At 33.4% G+C, this 18,629-nt stretch overlaps 6 protein-coding genes and 1 non-coding gene across 7 annotated transcripts; 5 read left to right on the plus strand and 2 right to left on the minus strand.

Annotated features, from left to right (window-relative positions):
* Positions 1-63: 63 nt before the first annotated feature.
* NAEGRDRAFT_45285 (uncharacterized protein) lies at positions 64-906 on the minus strand (the record flags this gene model as incomplete). The annotated part of the gene is made up of 1 exon (XM_002683569.1): positions 64-906. The coding sequence occupies one exon, from the start codon at positions 904-906 to the stop codon at positions 64-66; it is 843 nt and encodes a 280-aa protein (XP_002683615.1).
* A 223-nt stretch (positions 907-1,129) lies between these two features.
* On the plus strand, positions 1,130-2,272 carry NAEGRDRAFT_61635 (uncharacterized protein; the record flags this gene model as incomplete). The annotated part of the gene is made up of 1 exon (XM_002683259.1): positions 1,130-2,272. One exon carries the CDS (start codon positions 1,130-1,132, stop codon positions 2,270-2,272), a length of 1,143 nt encoding a protein of 380 aa, XP_002683305.1.
* A 136-nt stretch (positions 2,273-2,408) lies between these two features.
* Positions 2,409-2,499, plus strand: NAEGRDRAFT_t2. The gene has a single exon. It is a non-coding gene; the product is annotated as a tRNA-Leu (tRNA).
* Positions 2,500-3,106: 607 nt separating this feature from the next.
* NAEGRDRAFT_61636 (uncharacterized protein) lies at positions 3,107-4,513 on the plus strand (the record flags this gene model as incomplete). The annotated part of the gene is made up of 1 exon (XM_002683260.1): positions 3,107-4,513. One exon carries the CDS (start codon positions 3,107-3,109, stop codon positions 4,511-4,513), a length of 1,407 nt encoding a protein of 468 aa, XP_002683306.1.
* Positions 4,514-5,389: 876 nt separating this feature from the next.
* Positions 5,390-10,792, plus strand: NAEGRDRAFT_61637 (chromodomain helicase DNA binding protein; the record flags this gene model as incomplete). The annotated part of the gene is made up of 1 exon (XM_002683261.1): positions 5,390-10,792. One exon carries the CDS (start codon positions 5,390-5,392, stop codon positions 10,790-10,792), a length of 5,403 nt encoding a protein of 1,800 aa, XP_002683307.1.
* Positions 10,793-10,909: 117 nt separating this feature from the next.
* NAEGRDRAFT_61638 (uncharacterized protein) lies at positions 10,910-12,952 on the plus strand (the record flags this gene model as incomplete). Its single annotated transcript, XM_002683262.1, has 1 exon — positions 10,910-12,952. One exon carries the CDS (start codon positions 10,910-10,912, stop codon positions 12,950-12,952), a length of 2,043 nt encoding a protein of 680 aa, XP_002683308.1.
* A 982-nt stretch (positions 12,953-13,934) lies between these two features.
* NAEGRDRAFT_45288 (uncharacterized protein) lies at positions 13,935-18,073 on the minus strand (the record flags this gene model as incomplete). The annotated part of the gene is made up of 2 exons (XM_002683570.1): positions 13,935-15,496; positions 17,074-18,073. The coding sequence occupies 2 exons, from the start codon at positions 18,071-18,073 to the stop codon at positions 13,935-13,937; spliced, it is 2,562 nt and encodes an 853-aa protein (XP_002683616.1).
* Between the last annotated feature and the right edge of the window lie 556 nt (positions 18,074-18,629).

Raw genomic sequence — 18,629 nt, forward strand, 5'->3', positions numbered from 1 at the left:
AATAACAATGAGATCTAGTGAAAATTTAAACCTAATACAGTTGATTGAGATAATCTTACTAATTTATACAAGTTTTGAAATGTTTTTGTGTAAATTGTCTTCCGAGAAGGATGAGATGAGAGAACAGTTGAATTCATCATAATTAATAACTCTATTTGTTTGGCCCATTAACATGAGCAAGTCGCCATTCCTTATAACACTCTCCTTAATGATGGTTTTTCCATCATAGTCATACTTAAGATTTGAATCATTACACAGTACTTTCATATGATTGACTCGAGCAAAATCTTGAAGTGAATCAAGGAGAGGACTTAACTCTCTCGAATGTAGATAAAGAGTTCGTTCTCTTTGCAAGATGGTCAGTAATTCGTCCTTTTGGAGTGCTTTCAGTTCTCCACCATTGAGTAGACGATCCGATAGATCAATTTGTATCAGTTCTCGAGTGGAATTATCTCTCAAATCTCTTTGGAAAATGAAATCCAATGGCTTTTTGAAAAGTAAATATTCCACCAATACTTGATTGGAAAACATGGATTCCTTCTCAACACGATAATGAAGAGCAACAATGTCTCTATCACTCCTACTACTTGTTGGTTGCTTCATTTCTTTCAAATTGGGAGCACAGAATTGTGGCTTTTCCAGTATGATATCATTATCTAAACTTGATGTCTTGATGAATCCATATATCTTGGTCTTTCTTCCATCGAGTAAAAGCTCATCCCGTGGCAGCGTTTTATATTCATCCTTTATTTGAGTGAGAAGTTGATCTACATATCGTGATCGGAAGAGTGAAAAATTTCTTGTTGAGTTATGACGACCATGAAATATTATGGATGACGATGATGATCCATGTAAGATGTTGTATTTAATAATTAAATTGTTGCTTCCAGTTGTTAGTCTTTTCATTTTTTTGAATTTGATTTATTTCATTCTAAATATTTTTTAAAACTCAACGATTTGTATTGGCGCCAAACATGAGTTCAAGTGTTATAGGCAGCAATTTCAACTACATTCATGTTGCAATGGCCAATATAAATTTAAGAAAACCTAATTTAAATATTGATAATGATTTAGGGGAATGTCCAAATGTTCTTAATGTTCTCTAAGGTTGGAGTTTTTTAAAAAAAAAATGCTTACAAATCTCCCTCAAGAAATTCATCACGAAATTTTCACCTATCTAGACTATGTGGGTGAATTGTGTCGATATAAGAAACTCATGATTCCTCGATTTAATCTCTCGGAGTGGACAAGAGAGGAATTTGAGAGTAAAATTATGGATTCTAATGATGAAATTTGCACCGATCAACTCGATGTTAACTTTGATAAGAAACCACTCTTTTTAACTTGTAAGGCATTCTACCATTCCGTACAGAGTTTTAAACCACTCTCTTTACATTTTAAAATTTTAGGAAGAAGTCAGAGTCCAAAACATGAATTTGATTTTTATAAATCGTTTTTGATATCTTTGTTTTCAAGTCATGATGATAAGAAACCTAAGAAGACTAATAGAGGTGATTATTCAGAGATGATATATGAATTTATTCAGAATATTGAAAAATTCACAAATTCATCTTTTACCTTTGAAAATGTTGAACATGTAGAATTTTGGAGCAGTGAATTGAAATTCTTTTCAAATTGCGATTTAAGCAAATTGATTTTGAGTAATTTTTACAATGTAAAAGTTGTAAATGTTAACTTTAGCGGAAATTACAGTAAAACTTTGCATTTTAGAGTTATAGAATGTCAAAGATTGAACAAATCATTTGTTGGACCTAAAATACACTCTAATTTCAATAGTACAAGAATTAATGTGGACGATTTAGATAGAATCTTCTCTCCAGGCTATATTTTGAATATAGAGGCGTACTTATTGAGTGCTATTGAAACAAACTTTCAAATAGTATTCGATTACATATTGAGTAGATATAGGATTGACATTGAATATTTCATTTATCTGTGTAATGTACAACCGAATTTTCTGTTTGGTGAAGACAAGAGTTTAGAATCAGTTTTGCAAATGCTACAAAAACTTCATAACAAGTATCCAAAATTTAAATTGTTTCACTTGCCAATTTATTCAGTGAATTATTTCAAATTGCTTCCAAGGTATTCATTTGTGGATTTGGATTTATCAAGAAATTTATCATTGAAGTTTGTTAAAACAATTTGGAGCAACCCTCAATTGAAAGAAATGACCATTACAAGGAGTGGAAATGACCTTTCGGATTGGGGAGAGTTAATTAATTCGCTAGAATTCAATCGTGGTTGTTGAAACTTGGTTTGTTATTAAATAAACGTTTCAGAGATTTTCATTTCCCTTTTCTTCCATGTCACATTTTACTTCTTTCCCGCGTTAAAAATCATCTCTCCTTTCTTTATAATAACATGCTTAGAGGTCATCAATAGATGGTGAGTTGGTCGAGTGGTCTAAGACGACACGTTAAGGTATGATTAATACCGTGTTCCGCAAGGGCGTGGGTTCAAATCCCACACTCATCAAATTTTGTGACCATCAATTGTGAGAAACTTTAAATACTGATCGATAACACTCTCAGATATCTCTAAAGTGGTATCGATAGTCATTTCAAATTTATTTATCCATTAAATGATTATAAATTAATTTTATTATTAATTATCAAATTATTTATTGATAATTTAAATGGATTAAAATCATTAATTGAATTAAATATTTCACATTTTGATTTTAACATCTTAAATTCTAATAGTATATTAAATAATTCTTGTGCTTTAACTAGTATACAAAAACAACACATTATCCCTAGCATTATCCACCCGATTATAAATTATATTAAGATAATATAAAACCAAATAAATCATTTACAAAAGCACATTATATGTATTCATTATCTATTGCAATGATTCAATATATTAATATTTTCATCCAATTAGTTTGTAAAAAATCCAAGTTACTAAAAGAGTTAATTGTAAACAAAGTGGATAGAAAAAAATGGCGACAAGGCAACCACAGCCCTCATCACATCAACCCCTGAATAATATTTCGCTGTCGTTTTTTGATATTTTGGCAGTTGTAGGTGTGATATATATCGTGTTCCGAGTCTTACGTTGGTTATTGAAGAGTTACATCATGAGTGGCGTTGATAAAAAGTTAAATCACGACTCTTCTGTTCAGAAGAGAATGATGAAGGAATATGCAAGTGGCGTGCTACCAACCTTGTCAAAATTTGAATTTATTACCACTGATGAGAATATTAGAGATGATGATGAAGATGCTCCTCTCTATAAATTCCCTTTGAAAAAGATTGTTATTAGTGATCAATCTAAAATTGTTGATGGTATTGAAGTTGAGTACATGTGCAAGATGAGCGCACCAAATTTCAAGAGTGATGACGCAAGAAACTTTCACAATTACACTCCATCATGTAACATTTTCAATTCGCAATCAATTGAAAAAGACGAAAAATTGAGTAGTGTGGAGGAAATTTATGTCTTTGTGCCTGGAAACCCTGGAAATTGCCTCATCTATCACGAGTTCTTGGAACGTTTATGTGAAAGATTAGACAATCAGGAAGAAGAAAAAAACAGATTGGTAATTGCTGTTAGTTTGAGAGGTCATTCCTATTACTATCCTTCCCAATTTTGGCAAGGTTTGACCTTGTTTAAATCCAACTCTTCCTCCTCCTCATTATACCATTCGTTAGAGGCATACAATTTAAATGATCAGGTCGATTATTTTACATTAATTGTGCAAAAGTTGCATAGACAATTTCCAAATGCCAAACTTATCTTACAGGGCCACTCCGTTGGGTGTTTTTTGATTTCCAAAGTTATGGAGCGATTGAATGTTTGCAAAAAGAAATCTCACCACCCAATAGTTCAGCCTCTTACACAAACAATTGTAGATAATGCAGTTGACAAATTAATATTCTTTTATCCGACTGTTCAAAACATGCACAGTGAAACTCCTAATGGACAATCTTTGCTTCAGTATGCAATCAAAGCTCCTCTTAGAGTTTATCTTGCCAATTTACTCTACAATTTAGCTTCACCAATTCTTCCAACATTTGTGATTAGATTGTCAAGAAGATCGTCACCAATTCTTGTTCCATGGATTCCTTACTATGTTGATAGTATGAGAATTATTAAGAATGTTACAACCTTAGCTAGTCATGAGTTTGAAGAAATTTTGGATTCTTTTGGAAATGATTCATCTCAAAATACTTTCAAAGATGCTATGAGAGATCACAAAGATAAGTTGAGGGTTATCTTCTCTACGGCTGATCTTTGGGTTCCAAGAAAACACGTTCTCTCATTCTTAGATCATGTATTTGATGTAAACTCATATGAAGGAAAAACCATCCTTGAATTGGAAAACTCAACAGTTGTGGACGAACAAGAATTTTGTAAGATTCTTGACAAGGCATGTTTGAATGTTGGAATATCAAATCAAGTAACATTTAGCCACACAACGCAACATGCCTTTGTTATCCATCAAGATAATTTGGAAATCACTAGTAAATTGCCTCTAAGATAGATCACAACAATTAAGGTATTAATTTATTGGAATTTTCAAATCATATCAGAAACGAAGTATCGAAATAATTTTAAAATTTTAAAATTCGAAATTATTTTTCGAATCAGTAAAGGTTTATTCACCAGTGTGTGAATCTTTTTATTCTGATGTGATTGATATCTACCACCTCTTGACAAGTCGTGGGTTCTTGTTGAAGCATACAAACTATTGGATCCATACCATTGGAGAGGGAAATTGCGCCAATTACTTTTGTAACGATTCTAAAAAAAATAACTCTTTAACTTGCCATAGTATTTTTTGAAGAAAAAATTCATAGCAAAAGTTTTGCGAGTATTTTTATCTATCACCACAACCATCATCGGCACAGCCAATTTGAAAACTTTACAACAACTAAAGTATAATCCTTAAAGGATCTAACACTCGTATAATAGTCTACTACTACTAAATACAATGTCTGATAGCGAGGAAGAAGTTTTGAAAAACGAATCATCCTCTGAGGCAGCATCAGAAGAGGAAGAAGTTCAAAATCAAGACGATGTCATGGAAGAATCAGAAGAAGAGGTTATTACCACTCGTAAAACTAGGGCATCACGAAATGTACGTTAGTAATATTCAAATAATTTAAATTAATATTTCATCGTGATGATGGTTTCGCTTATTCACAAAATTCCATAATTAAATAGAACTATAAGGAGCCAAGTTCTGAAAGTGAGGAAGAAGAAGTAATACGAGCACCTGTTCGTTCACGAAGAGGCAGTGCAAGAAAGGTATGTATTGTTGATTATGGGTTTATAACATTGGATCTTTGACCTCTTGTCAACACAACATTAGAATTATAATGAAGACGAAGCTTACAAAGCATTGGATGATGATGATATGGACGATTCTAACGAAGTAGTTGTCAATAACGACGATGACGAAGAAGCAGAAGTAGAAGCACCAAAAAGACAACGTAAAATCAGAAGAAATGTTGATCGGGGCTCAAGAACAAAACAATCAAGCACAATTGGTGCAGGAGACTATGAAATCCCAAAGAGAGACCTCAGAACAAGATCCAAGAAGATTGACTACTCTGAGGAAACACAAACCGTTGAAGAACAAGAAGATGAAGTTGTTCCAGAAGAACCTCAAGAAGAGGAGGAACCTTCTGAAGAGGAAGAAGAAGTTAAACCAAAACGTACAGTCAGAAGAAGAGCAACAACAACAACAAAACCTAAAGCAAGAACTACACGTGGTGGACGTCGTGGTGCAAAATCCAAAAAGGTTGATTCGGATGATGATGATGTTGTTGTTATGGATGATGATTCTGATGAAGAAGAGAGCTCTTCATCCGAAGAGGAAGGTGAAACAACAGAAGAACTCGGTGCTGATGAAGGACCTACCGTTTTTATGGATCAAGATAAAGACGATGTAATAGAATTAATTTTAGCTTGTCGAGTAAAGAAAGAAGAAGAAGAAATACAAGATGACGAAGAAGAAGGTTCCGAAGAAAAGAAAACTAATAGTGGCGAGGAAACAATAGAATATTTGTGTAAATATAAGAACAAATCTTACTTGCACTGCGAGTGGATACCTAGGTACGAGCTGGATGATGATATTCAAACCAGAAACAAAATCAATAGATTCAACAAGCAATATGATGTCAAGTATTTTGAAGGATTGGAAGAATATTTCAATCCTGAATTTACAGAAGTAGAGCGTATCATTGATCGTGGTGTTTGGGATGACTCTGAAGTTTATTGTGTAAAATGGAAAGGTCTTACATATAGTGAATCAACTTGGGAATTTGAAAATAAGATTGAAGACAAGGAAAAGATTGAGCAATACAAGAGGATTAATAAATTGCCAACACCAGAAGATAGAAGAATACCTGCAAGACCAGCTCCTCACAAATTCAAAAAGTTAGAAGAATCACCATCATTTAGAGATGGTAATCAATTGAGAGAATACCAATTAGAAGGTTTGAATTGGTTGGTATTTTGTTGGTATCAGAGAAGAAATTCAATTCTTGCCGACGAAATGGGTCTCGGTAAAACTGTTCAAACAGTTGCAACACTTGAATATTTGAGAGCTTTTGAACATATTAGAGGTCCATTCATAGTTATTGCACCTCTTTCCACTGTTGAACACTGGAAGAGAGAGTTTGAAAATTGGACAGATATGAATGTTCTTGTATTCCATGGTAATACTCAATCAAGAGAGGTAATGAAGAATCATGAATTCTTCTTCAAACATCCAAAGACTGGTAACTTAATTTATCATCAAAAGACATACAAGTTTAATGTACTCATTACAACTTATGAAATTGTCATGGCTGAATCATCTTACCTTTCAAAGATACCTTGGCAATATTTGGTTGTTGATGAAGGTCATAGATTGAAAAATCACAACTCAAAATTGGCACAAATTCTTAAGAATTTTAACGCTGTACACAAACTTTTGCTGACTGGTACTCCTATTCAAAACAATCTAACAGAATTGTTCTCATTGCTACAATTCTTAGATCCTGAGACTTTTTATGATCTTGATGTTTTCTCAGAGGAATATGGAAATTTGGGTGAGTCTGGTTCTGAGAAATTGGAAGGACTACATAAGTTAATTTCTCCATACATTCTTAGAAGATTGAAGGAAGATGTAGAAAAGAGTATTCCTCCAAAGGAAGAAATTGTCGTTGAAGTTGTCCCAACCTCAATTCAAAAAGCATACGAACAGGCTATTTTCAAGAGAAATAGAGAATTTTTAATGAAGGGTGTCTCCAAATCACAAAATGTTCCAAAGTTAAACAATGTTCTTATGGAATTGAGAAAAGTTTGTAACCATCCATTCTTGATTAGTGGTGCTGAAGAAAACATTACCAGAGGTATGAGTGACGTGGAAGTTAATGAGGCTCTTATTAAATCAAGTAGTAAGATGATTCTTGTAGACAAGCTCTTGAGAAAATTGAGAGAAGGTGGCCATAAGGTTCTTATTTTCAGTCAAATGGTTCTCGTATTGAACATTCTTGAAGATTACATGAGGTATAGAAACTTTACCTATGTAAGACTCGATGGTACCATTAAGGGATCAATCAGACAACAAGCTATTGATAGATTTAATGATCCTAACATTGATACATTTGTATTTTTAGTTTCCACCAAAGCAGGAGGCGTAGGTATTAACTTGACTTCTGCTGACACTGTCATTATTTATGACAGTGATTGGAATCCTCAAAATGACTTGCAAGCCCAAGCTAGATGTCACAGAATTGGTCAAACCAAGGAAGTCAAGATTTATCGTCTTCTTACCAAGAATACAAAGGAAAAGGAAATCTTTGAAAGGGCTTCAATGAAGTTAGGTTTAGATAGAGCTGTTTTGTCATCAAATAATGAATTTGTCCAATCCACTTCCAAGTCTAGTACGCAAAACAAACCAGCACTTGAAAAAGAAGAAATTGAACTTTTACTAAGACATGGTGCTTATTCTGCTTTCAAGATTGATGATACAGAAGAACAAAAATTGTTGATGGACGAAGATATTGATACCATCATGGAAAGAACAGCAACTATTGTCAGATATGATCAAGCTAAACCATCAGAATCTAATGGATTTTCTAACTTTTCTAAAGCTACATTCTGCTTCTCTGAAGACATGGAATGGGAAAATTTACTTCCACGTGAAAAGACAGCTTCAGGTTTGATGAAATTATTGAGTGAAGATTCTTCTTTGGATACTGAAGAACAAAAAAAGGAATATCTCAATGACGTAAAGGCACTTGTAGATATCAAGATTCATGAAATTGAAAAGTTCAAATATAAGCCAGATGATGAATTGGCAACTCTTCTTACTCAAATGATGTATGCCAGATTGTTAGATGAAGATCACAAACAACAAGCAAAGGCATGGTTATCAATTCTTGAACAACCAAGGTTGAGAAATGGTTCAACTCGTAATGAAGAGTCTGATCAATCAGATGACGACTCTAAAGAGACTGTCTCAAAGAAAAAGGCTGGAGGTTGGTATAAGGCTGAAAGACAAAGATTCCAAAAGTCTTTATTGGAAGTTGGTTGGGGTAAATGGGGAACTATTAGAGAGAACAAACTTCATGCTCATACTATTGAAGATATTCATTCTCTTGCTGAAAGTTTTGTCAGTCAACTTATTACTATGTGTGATGGCGAAAATGATGTCGACTTCCTCAAGATTTTGTTGCAATCCTCAACAGTGCCTGAAGATAATGACGATTTACCAAGTTCTTCCTTAAAGATTGAGCTCAAAAACACACCAGCAAGAGCTGGTGATATCTTGAAGGTTCATTTACCTAAAGATGCTGATCTTTCCACTTCAAGTATTGAAATTATTAAGATTGCTCAACAAGAAGCAAGAGTCTCCAAGAAGAAGAAAGCCAAATCTCAAGCAAGCAGTTCCAAGAGTTCCGGTAAGAACCTTTGCGTTAGATTCTACGAATTGAAGGAAAAGGATAAGGAAGGTGATGTTTGTGAATTATATGCTCCTGGTGTTGGTGGTGAATATTTTGTAAGGTTGAATTATAACGGACTTTCCAAGGCAAGTAAATCATTCGAAGTCCAAGGTGTTCATCCAGTATTAGAAGATAAGGAGTGGATTGAACAAGCCAAAAGAGCTGTAAAGACTTGGGTCAAAAAGCTCAAGTTTAATTTGCGTCTCACAAAGATTCTTGAAGCTTTTACAAAGTTGACCACTGATAATATTCCAAAGGTGGGCATTAAGGCTCCTACAGACTGGTGGGATAGGGAATGCGATAGGGACTTATTAGTTGGTTTTGATTTATATGGCTATGGTCGCTTTGATGAAATGAAAGAAGACACCTCTCTTTGCTTTAAGGAAAAACATGAAGAGCACATGAAAAAGGCAAAGAGTAGAAAGGAAAAGAAGGATGCTGGCTCTTGGCCAACTATTGCTGTGGTTAACAAACGTGCTAACAAACTCATGGAATTATTAGTTAAGGAAAAGGATATTTCTATTCTTGCAGAACTTAAATCTAATGAAAATGATAATGATGATTTGGCTTTTGAAGAAACTGAAATTTCTGAACCAAAAACAATTGTTGACTCTTGGAGTAAGAGAGAAAAGGCAGATATCCAAAGGACACTTATCAACTTTGGTTTATGTCCAGCTGAATCATCTGGTGAGCCTAACTATGCCAAAATTATTTCATTGGCCAATTTGAGAAAAACTGAAAGTGCTGTAAAGACCTACGTTACTCACTTGGTAAAAGCAGCAAAAATACTTAACAATGAAGAAGAAGAGAAGGATACTAAAGAATCCAAGAAGAAAGATTCAAACAAGCCAACAACTGATGATTTGGCTCCAGGTACTGCAAAGAAATTAATTCAAAGAATTGATATAATGAATAGTCTTTATACACTTGTTTATCCAAACTGGGATGAATATAAGAGCAAGATGAAATACTTGAAACCAACAGGTTCAGGTTTACCTAAATGGTGGAAGTCAGAAGCACACGACAAGGAACTTATCAGAGGTATCAAGAAACACGGGTTTGATTTTAAGAAGTTGTTTGAAGATAAGGAGTTCAAGTTTGGATCAAAGGATTCACCAAGAGAGGGTCTACTCCTTTCACGTATTGAAGAAATTATTTCTTTATTAAGAAAGATTGATGTTCAAGGATCACCTTCAAAAGCTAAATCGGCTTGGAACTTTACTCCAAAGAAGAAACATGTACTTCTTAAATCACCACCACTCAAGGAAAAGTCTGCTCCAAAAAGAAAAGTCAAGCGTCAAACAACTCTTGATTTCAAGAATACTGAAGATACAAGCGATCCAATTGAAGATTCAAGTGACAGAGATGAGGACAAGATGCAAGATGATGATGTTAAGCTATCTAAATCTGAATCCTCAGAACCATCTTCATCACAATCTGACGTGCCAACCATTGTTGAGGATGTTTTGAAGAAGAAGATTCCAAAGAAGATCCCAAAGAAGGAAGAATCACAACCAGAAGCCTCCAGCAGTTCTAGCAGTGGAAATGGTACACCACTTAAAAGAAAGAAAGAAGATCATCACGAAGATGAGGATCATCATACCCCAAGAAGAGGTGAGTATGAGCCAAATGATAAGAAGAGAAAGATGGGTTCCTCTCCAGCAGATCACAAATATTCTCCATCTCACCATAGAGAAAACAGAGACTACAGAGACCGTGATGATAGAAGAGACAGTAGAGATAGAGAGAGCTATCGTGATGATAGAAGAGACAGTAGAGAGTACAGAAGAGACAGGGATGGCAGAGACTATCACAGAAGGTAATAAATTTGAGAATAACTTTTTGAAATTATCAACTAGAATTTTTGGCGGTAACTAAATTTACAAATTTAAAGCCCATCAAATAAAATGAGTCAAAATAGAAACGAGAGGAGCCTCAATATGACTGGAGGAACAGACAATGTTTATGAAGATATGGAGGAAGGTCATACAGTATTTGAAGAGGAACATAAATCAAACATTAGCCCTCTTCTAAAAACTCCAATTGCTGAGTACGATGAGGATGAATACAATAAATCACCACCTTCCGAGGCAGGAACTGAGGATTCGGACTTGATGGACCCACCAAGTGGAAGAAGCTCTCTCAGGGAATTGGATGAAGTGAGGAGTGAGGTTCTTTCCGAATTAGCTGGTCTTATTAACGCTCGCTTATCATCAAATCAGAGCTTTTCTGCTGAGTTGGAAAAGAGATTAGAATTTGCAAGTAATTCAAAATCTGTTTCTCTACTTCAACAAATTAAACAAGAAGAGGAGGAACGACAAAGGAGAAGAAGGAAACAAAATTTACTATTGGAAGATACTGCAAATATTGATGATTTAATTGATAGGGAATTAGAGGAAGAATTAGCTGCCTTAAATGATCTTTCCAATGAATTGTCAAATACACGTTTGTTTGCAGAATCAATTACTGAGCAAGAAGCTTTCAATTATGAGACCCTTCTTGGGAAAACTGATAAAGTTTTTGAGGAAAATTCTCCTGTTTCAAGCGTCAGATCTTCAACGAATGGAGTGGAGACTCCATTTGATCAACAGGCAGAAGAAAAAGCGGAAGAAGAATATGAGGTCAAAAGAAAGATTGGATCTTCTCATATGAATTCCAGAAGAAAGCAAAGAGACAAATTTCAGACAATTAATGGTATTGAGGCATTTTTAGAAAAGTGTGATAATTTTTCATTCTTCAATTTTCCAGTTCTTTCAATTATTGAAAAGTTCAATAATCCTTCACTAGATTTGAGCCATTTAACTCTTGGAGACAAGGGTGCTCAGGCTATATCCTCCATGTTGAGACTTAATAACGTCATTCAGTCCCTCAACATTTCAGATAACAATATCACATCTCAAGGTCTTTATGATTTGGTAAACTCTTTAAAGAGAAACTCTACAATCAAACATCTTGACTTGTCTGACAATAAGCTAGGATTTGTAAATACTTCATCTATTGATTTGGATGAACCTCAACCACTCGAGCAGAACGCCTATGTCAATCCATACGAATTAAAAGATTGTGGACAATTACTATTACATTTAATTAGAAAGAATGAACATTTAGACACAATTAATTTGAATAACTGTCACTTGAATGATAGCCATCTAAAATTACTGACTGAAGGCGTATGTGACAACATCACATTGAAAGGATTGGATATTTCCTCTAACGATTTTACTGATAGTGCTGGTCCAACTCTGGCAAGTCTCATCATTGGTACAAGAGTTCAAATGTTCAATCTTTCATGGACTTCGCTTAGACGACAAGGATTGACTCATGTGGCTTCCAGTTTGAGACAAAACAGTTCAATTGTTGATTTGAACTTGGAATGGATTGGATTGAGCAACGATCACTGTAAAATGTTAGCTCAATATATAGCAGAGAGTGATATTATTGCTCGTTTCAATATTTCACATAACAGAATAAGTGAGGAGGGATTTTTAGCTATTTGCAAGGCTATGGAAATCAATACTTCTCTTATCAAGTTTGAAATTGGTTATAATACGTTGGGTAACACTGCCATGATGGCACTATTCAAGAGTTTGCACAAAAATCAAAACAATGTACTAAAACAACTTGATGCAAGGGAAACCCAAATATTTGTAATTGTAAACAAGGAGGCCCTCGAAGCAGAACCTCTAATTGAACCAGTTTACAAGATACCAGATAAAGTACCAGAGAAACCTGGTCAATCCAAGCAAAAACCTTCTAATAACAAGAAAGACCAACTGAATACAACAATTCCACCTCCAGAACCAGCACAACCTGAACCAACAGGGCCAGTGGAAACACTAAATCAAAGATTGGGAAGAGAAATGTTTGTGGCCTTGAGATATTTGAAAGTAATGCACCAGAGAGGAGAGTCTTCACTAGATATCAAACTCAGTAATGACATCGAAAAAGTGTTGGTAAGAGGAAAAAAGACTCAAAACGAATAAACTAAATTTGTTGTTTAATCAGACTAACATTGAACCTCCACATAAATGCATAATTTCATATAGATCGCAAAGGACTGACTCAAAGTTTGGTCTTTCTTGAGGAATTTGATGCCAACATTTTTGCATTAAATTCATATAATTGATAATTCCTTGAAGGGAATACTCGTCCAAGATTCGCTTTTCGTTTGGCTGTATAAACTCTCTTGACCAATGTTCCAATTGAGCATCATTTATAAATGGAATAGTTGGTCTTTTGCCTTTCACAATTTGAGTAATGACGTTGAAAGCGCTTCCTTCCTCAGTTTCCCTGAAAAAGTTCATCTTTTTGTGATTGTAAACTGTATATGGGTCTTCCTCAAAGAAGAGTGACCACATTATAATGCCGAAAGAGTAAACATCAAACTTGGATGCATTTTTAAATCTATCCTCCCTTGCAAGAGATGACGACATGGAAACTTCTGATTGGATCGAACCTGCAAATGACTCATATGAAAAACCAGACATGTTACCAACAAAATCAAAACTAGGTCTGTTATCAACAAAGTTCTCAGGCGGACAATAAAGAAGCGTACCTTTGTTGTAATAAATTAATTGTTTGAATTGTCAATAATTGAAACCTACCAATATTAAGGGTCATACTTGTTTGTAAAGTATTATATCCAACCAACTTGGATAATCCAAAGTCGCATATTTTTACAGATCTGTGCTCATCCAGGAGAATATTTTGTGGTTTTAAATCTCTGTGAGCAATAATATTTGGTTTCAATGTATGCAGATAATTCATTCCTCTACTCACTTCAACTAGAATATTCAGCTTTTCCTTCAAGGTAAGTGTATTCTTTCCAAGTTTACACTCAGAAATAAGTTTATCCAAACTTCCACCTTTCATATATTCAATTACCATATACTTTTGGTTTGGATTTGGCACACAAAACCCAAATAATGTAACTATGCAGAATGAGGATACTATTTAAAATGTGATTCACTTACCAATATTTGGATGAGATAAACTCATTAACAATGTTGCTTCCTTTTCAAATTCGTCATCATCATCTATTCCATCCTTCTTAATACTTTTAATAGCTACTTCCTTATTATTCCATTTGGCTTGATAGACCGTTCCCTGGCCTCCTTCACCAATCTTTTTAATAATCTTTATATCATCTGTTGAAATAATGAAAGTTTTTGGAGTTCTTGGGGACTCATCATTTTCAAATATGATTCTCTTATCAAGAAGAACTTGTTCCATTTCCTTATCAGCTTGTTTTCTTCTTTTAAGCAATTGAGATTTATACCTTGCAAAGCATATAAAAATAACTGCTATTAATGAAATTCCAGCAATAAAAGAGGAAAGAACTGAAGCAATCGGTATCCAATACCAAATATTGACGCACCCTGCTGCATCAAATATATACAAAGAAGGGCAATCAGTAACAATGACTTGAATTTTAGAATTAGCTCTCTGAAATTTTAAGGAAAGGGTGAATTTTTCAAAAGATTCTAACTTTTCATGAGAAAATATTGTAAACTCCATTCTTATTCCAGATTCACTTGCTTTTCCAGTTCGTAGCAAGTATTTAGAATTATCTGTTGAAATGGAGAGTAATCCATTTGGTCCTTTAATTTTCTTACCATACACGTCGAGTGGATCTATGACTATGACCAAAGTTTGACCCAAATATGGAGATATCATCTTTTTTTCATCCATTTTCTCACCTGATATGGCGTCAAAGACTTGAAAATCAAATTTGAAACAAGGAGAAGAAACATCCTCATTCTCAAATAATGTGTCAGACCTGTTGGAATTTTTGAATATTGACTTGGGATTGGGAGACTCAGTGTATCCAATATTTCCCAATAATGCACTGTTATTGATAAACTCACAAGAATCCAGAAATGCAACAATAGCAAATTTTGCACCTTCACCCACATATACCACACCTCCTCTTTCTGCCACATTGTTCTCGAATATACTAGCAGTAAAACTTGCACCACCAACAATAAAAGCAACACCTCCATAAGTGGTTGGGCTACCATTACCTATGAATTTGCTATTTTTCACATCCAAGAAGCTCTTTGTTTGATCTTGTTTAAACAATATTGCACTTCCTTCAGGTGCATTATTATAGTAAAAGTTACAATTTCTTATGCTAACCTTGTTATTGGTGAGGAAATTCAGCGCACCACCTTTACAATTTTCAAAAGTAGTGTTTAAAATGGCATGGTATTGTGATCCACTAAATGGCTTTAATGAACTTGAGGAAGCATCGTTATAATTAATGGCTCCAAGATTTGAAACAATATTTGAAAATATCGAATTTGATATCTCAAAATCGAAAATATCTCCAATTTTTAAGCAGTTTGCAGAAATATTGTAAAAATAACAATTTTTAACCTGTAGAGATTTTACAGAAATAGCCATAATAAGAGTATCTGAAATTGATTCATGGAAGGTAAGACTATCAAGTGAAATACCCATCAATGAAGATGTGTATAAAAAAGGTGAATCAATCTTTAGACTGCAATTTTTGATGCTAACATAAACTGAAAATGAAATATGAAAAAGTGGATAAGGGATTAAGGAATTTTCTCTATCAGATCCCACATTATCCATAGCTATATTTCTTGCTTGAGTAATGGAAATAAATGAATTATCAAGAGTAACCGTATTATGAAATACAATTTCATCTATCAATTCAATATATAAAATGAATCGAATATCGGAATCTTCCCAAACAAGACTTCTAGAATTGGTAAAAAGGCATTCATTATAAGGGTAATAAATTCTATCAAATTTAAAACCAGTAAGGAAAATGGTATCGTATTGTGAAATCATAATTAGATTAGGAATCATATGAGATATATTTTTCATGTAAAAAGAAGTTGATTTACGAGGTTTCACTGGATCTGTCCTTTTTTCATCAGTAAATTCACCAAATATTAAAGAGGAAGCACTGTTGAATATACAATTTTCCATAATAACATTTGGTGAGTGAGATAGTTGAATTTTTGCATTTGTAAAGATTATATTCCTTGCCTCAAATGATGCAATACTTGGAGAATCAGGCAGTATGGAGGTCGTATAATCCTCACAACCAATCAGTCCATTAGGGTTTAGAGAATTTTCCAAAACAATTATATACGACAGATTGTCATTTTCAAATAAATTGGGAGGTGCACATTGAGAAACACTTTGTACTCTTAATATTATCGTAAGTGTTGTAGTTTCATTGAAATATGTCGCATTAAGACTTTGATACAAATGATCCATAGCAGAAGGAATGCTTGGGCATAAATATAACGAATTTAACCCATCTGAGCATTGATTGTAGTTTGAATCCAAATTATAAGAAAATGTTATTTTCTGCAATGCCGATATTCGACTGGCTACATTCAACATCATCCATACCATGACTATTATCATGTACTGCAGCTGTTGCTGACTATATCGTGTTGTAGTAGCCTTAATCATTCTAACAATAACAATAATTTAAATAATAATATAATTATAATATATACAACGGTTGATTTGATGAGAGTATACACAAGATAATGATTGGAATTGTATCAATTTGAGAGGGTTTGATGAAGGTTGAATTTTGAGGTTTCTTCCCTCAATTTGCCTCAAAGAATCTTAAGATTTTTTTAAGATGATGAAAAATGAGGGTTCCTTTTTTACTACCAACTCGTTATCCACACCTTCACTACCTTATTGTGCATAACAGTAATAACTTTGGAGAAATGGAGCAGTGTAAGGATTGATAGTATTCAAGTTGAGTGGTTTGGTATGAATGGTTTAAGTTAGTGAAAGAGTTGATTTCAAAAAGGATGACCTTAATATGGTGCTTATTTCCTATAGATTTGAACTGAAACTTCAATCGCTGAATTGAAAATTTCAATTCTTCGATTCTGAAGGTACCCCCTATGCACAAAACAGAATCTTTTTGGAAGATAGATTTTGTAGATGTTGGTGTGACCAATTATTTTAATTTATAATATTATGAAGAATGGACCTCCTAAAATTTATGACGCAGTGGTGGTTGAAGATAAATAGGCTTGTTGGGTTTTTTGTAGGTTTTGGGAATGATAGAACCCTCCTCCCATATACATGTTAATTTTACCTTGCACATCTATTCCAATATAGATATTTCTTGCTAACAAGTCCAATAATTGAATAAAATTTGGATTATTTCCAATGTAGATTTGTGTTTGGAATGAGAATGAATCGAATCCACATAGGTCTTGCTTACAAATCAATCCACTTATCATTGTTTGATTTTCAAATGTGTAGGATATGGGTGTTTCTATATCATATTTTAAATGTTTAATACTGTCGAATAGCTTGATGTTTAACAATATTGAACTAATTTGGGTTGGAATCAAACTAGGGTTAAATCCTGATAGTACAATGTTAAATCCAACAGTTCTATCTATGAATGGTAATTGATAAATTTGAATCTCTTCAATATAAATATAAGGTTGTAAAAATAATAAATTATACAGTAATGTTGTAATGAATAGTAATATTAAAATAATAACACTGGTGCTTGTCAAACAAAAAGACCATTTCCACTTTCGTATTTGTGAAACTTGTTTTAAAAGTGTATTTGTAGAATGTGATTCGTATTGTTTTCCTTCATATTCATCAGCCAGTGTCGTAATATGTCTATTAGTAATACGTTGCAACAAGGCTTGATTATCAAAATCAATATTGCCATAATTATTCGGAATTTGATAATAATATTCTTGCTCCTGATCATTGTTATTAGGTGATAGAGGTCTAGTATTTGGTTCACTTGAATGTGTTGATGAGGAATTTTGTTGTTGCTGTGGAGATTTAGATCTCATCATATTGGACAACATACTCGCTGATGATGATGCAATATTATTTTGATTCATCACTCCTCCTAAAGATGATCCACCTCCACTAACAACCTGTTGTTGTTGTTGTGTATTATTATGAGCAAAATAGAGAAAATCTTCATTGTCGGAATCATTAGAGTCATTATCTTGATCGACAATATTGGCCAATGATTGCCGATTTATTGTTGTTTGTGTAGTGTTTAAAGATTGTTGATAGGATGATAGTGATGGCTGAAAGGAATTAATTGATGATGCCATCGGGTTGTGTTGTTGATTCATTTTTTGTTTCTTTTTGATTTTTAAATGAAAGATATTTAAAGGAGAACTAAATAACAAAATGAATAATCAAATGATTAATCTTTTTTTACTTTAAAATTATTATCCAAAGTAGAAAGGATAATCGTAAATAATATCACAATAAGAGTCGTAAGGAGATTTAATTTAATCACGTATGGAAGAATTGAAATTAATTTAATATTAATTTCAAATAAAATAATAAGAACAATTAATTTTTCCAAAATTGAAATTGATATATGTAATGCAATACAAGTAAATCCAATATAGGGTCTATTAATATTGAATTTGGTCCAAAAAATTGTCAATAACATGGTAATAAACGGCACAGTGAATAATACATTAAAAATTGTTATGATAATATGGTAAAATATCTGTTCCGAAGTTAATTGTTTTGAAATAAATTCATAAATATCATTTGATGTATTCATTAAATTAAATTCTATTGGAATTTGATTATTCAATTTGGTAGTAATAATAAAATATTCAATTAACACTATTGTCATTAATATTATTCCGA

The sequence above is a fragment of the Naegleria gruberi genome, assembly GCF_000004985.1.
Source record: "Naegleria gruberi genomic scaffold NAEGRscaffold_1, whole genome shotgun sequence".
Classification (NCBI taxonomy): domain Eukaryota; phylum Heterolobosea; class Eutetramitea; order Acrasida; family Naegleriidae; genus Naegleria; species Naegleria gruberi.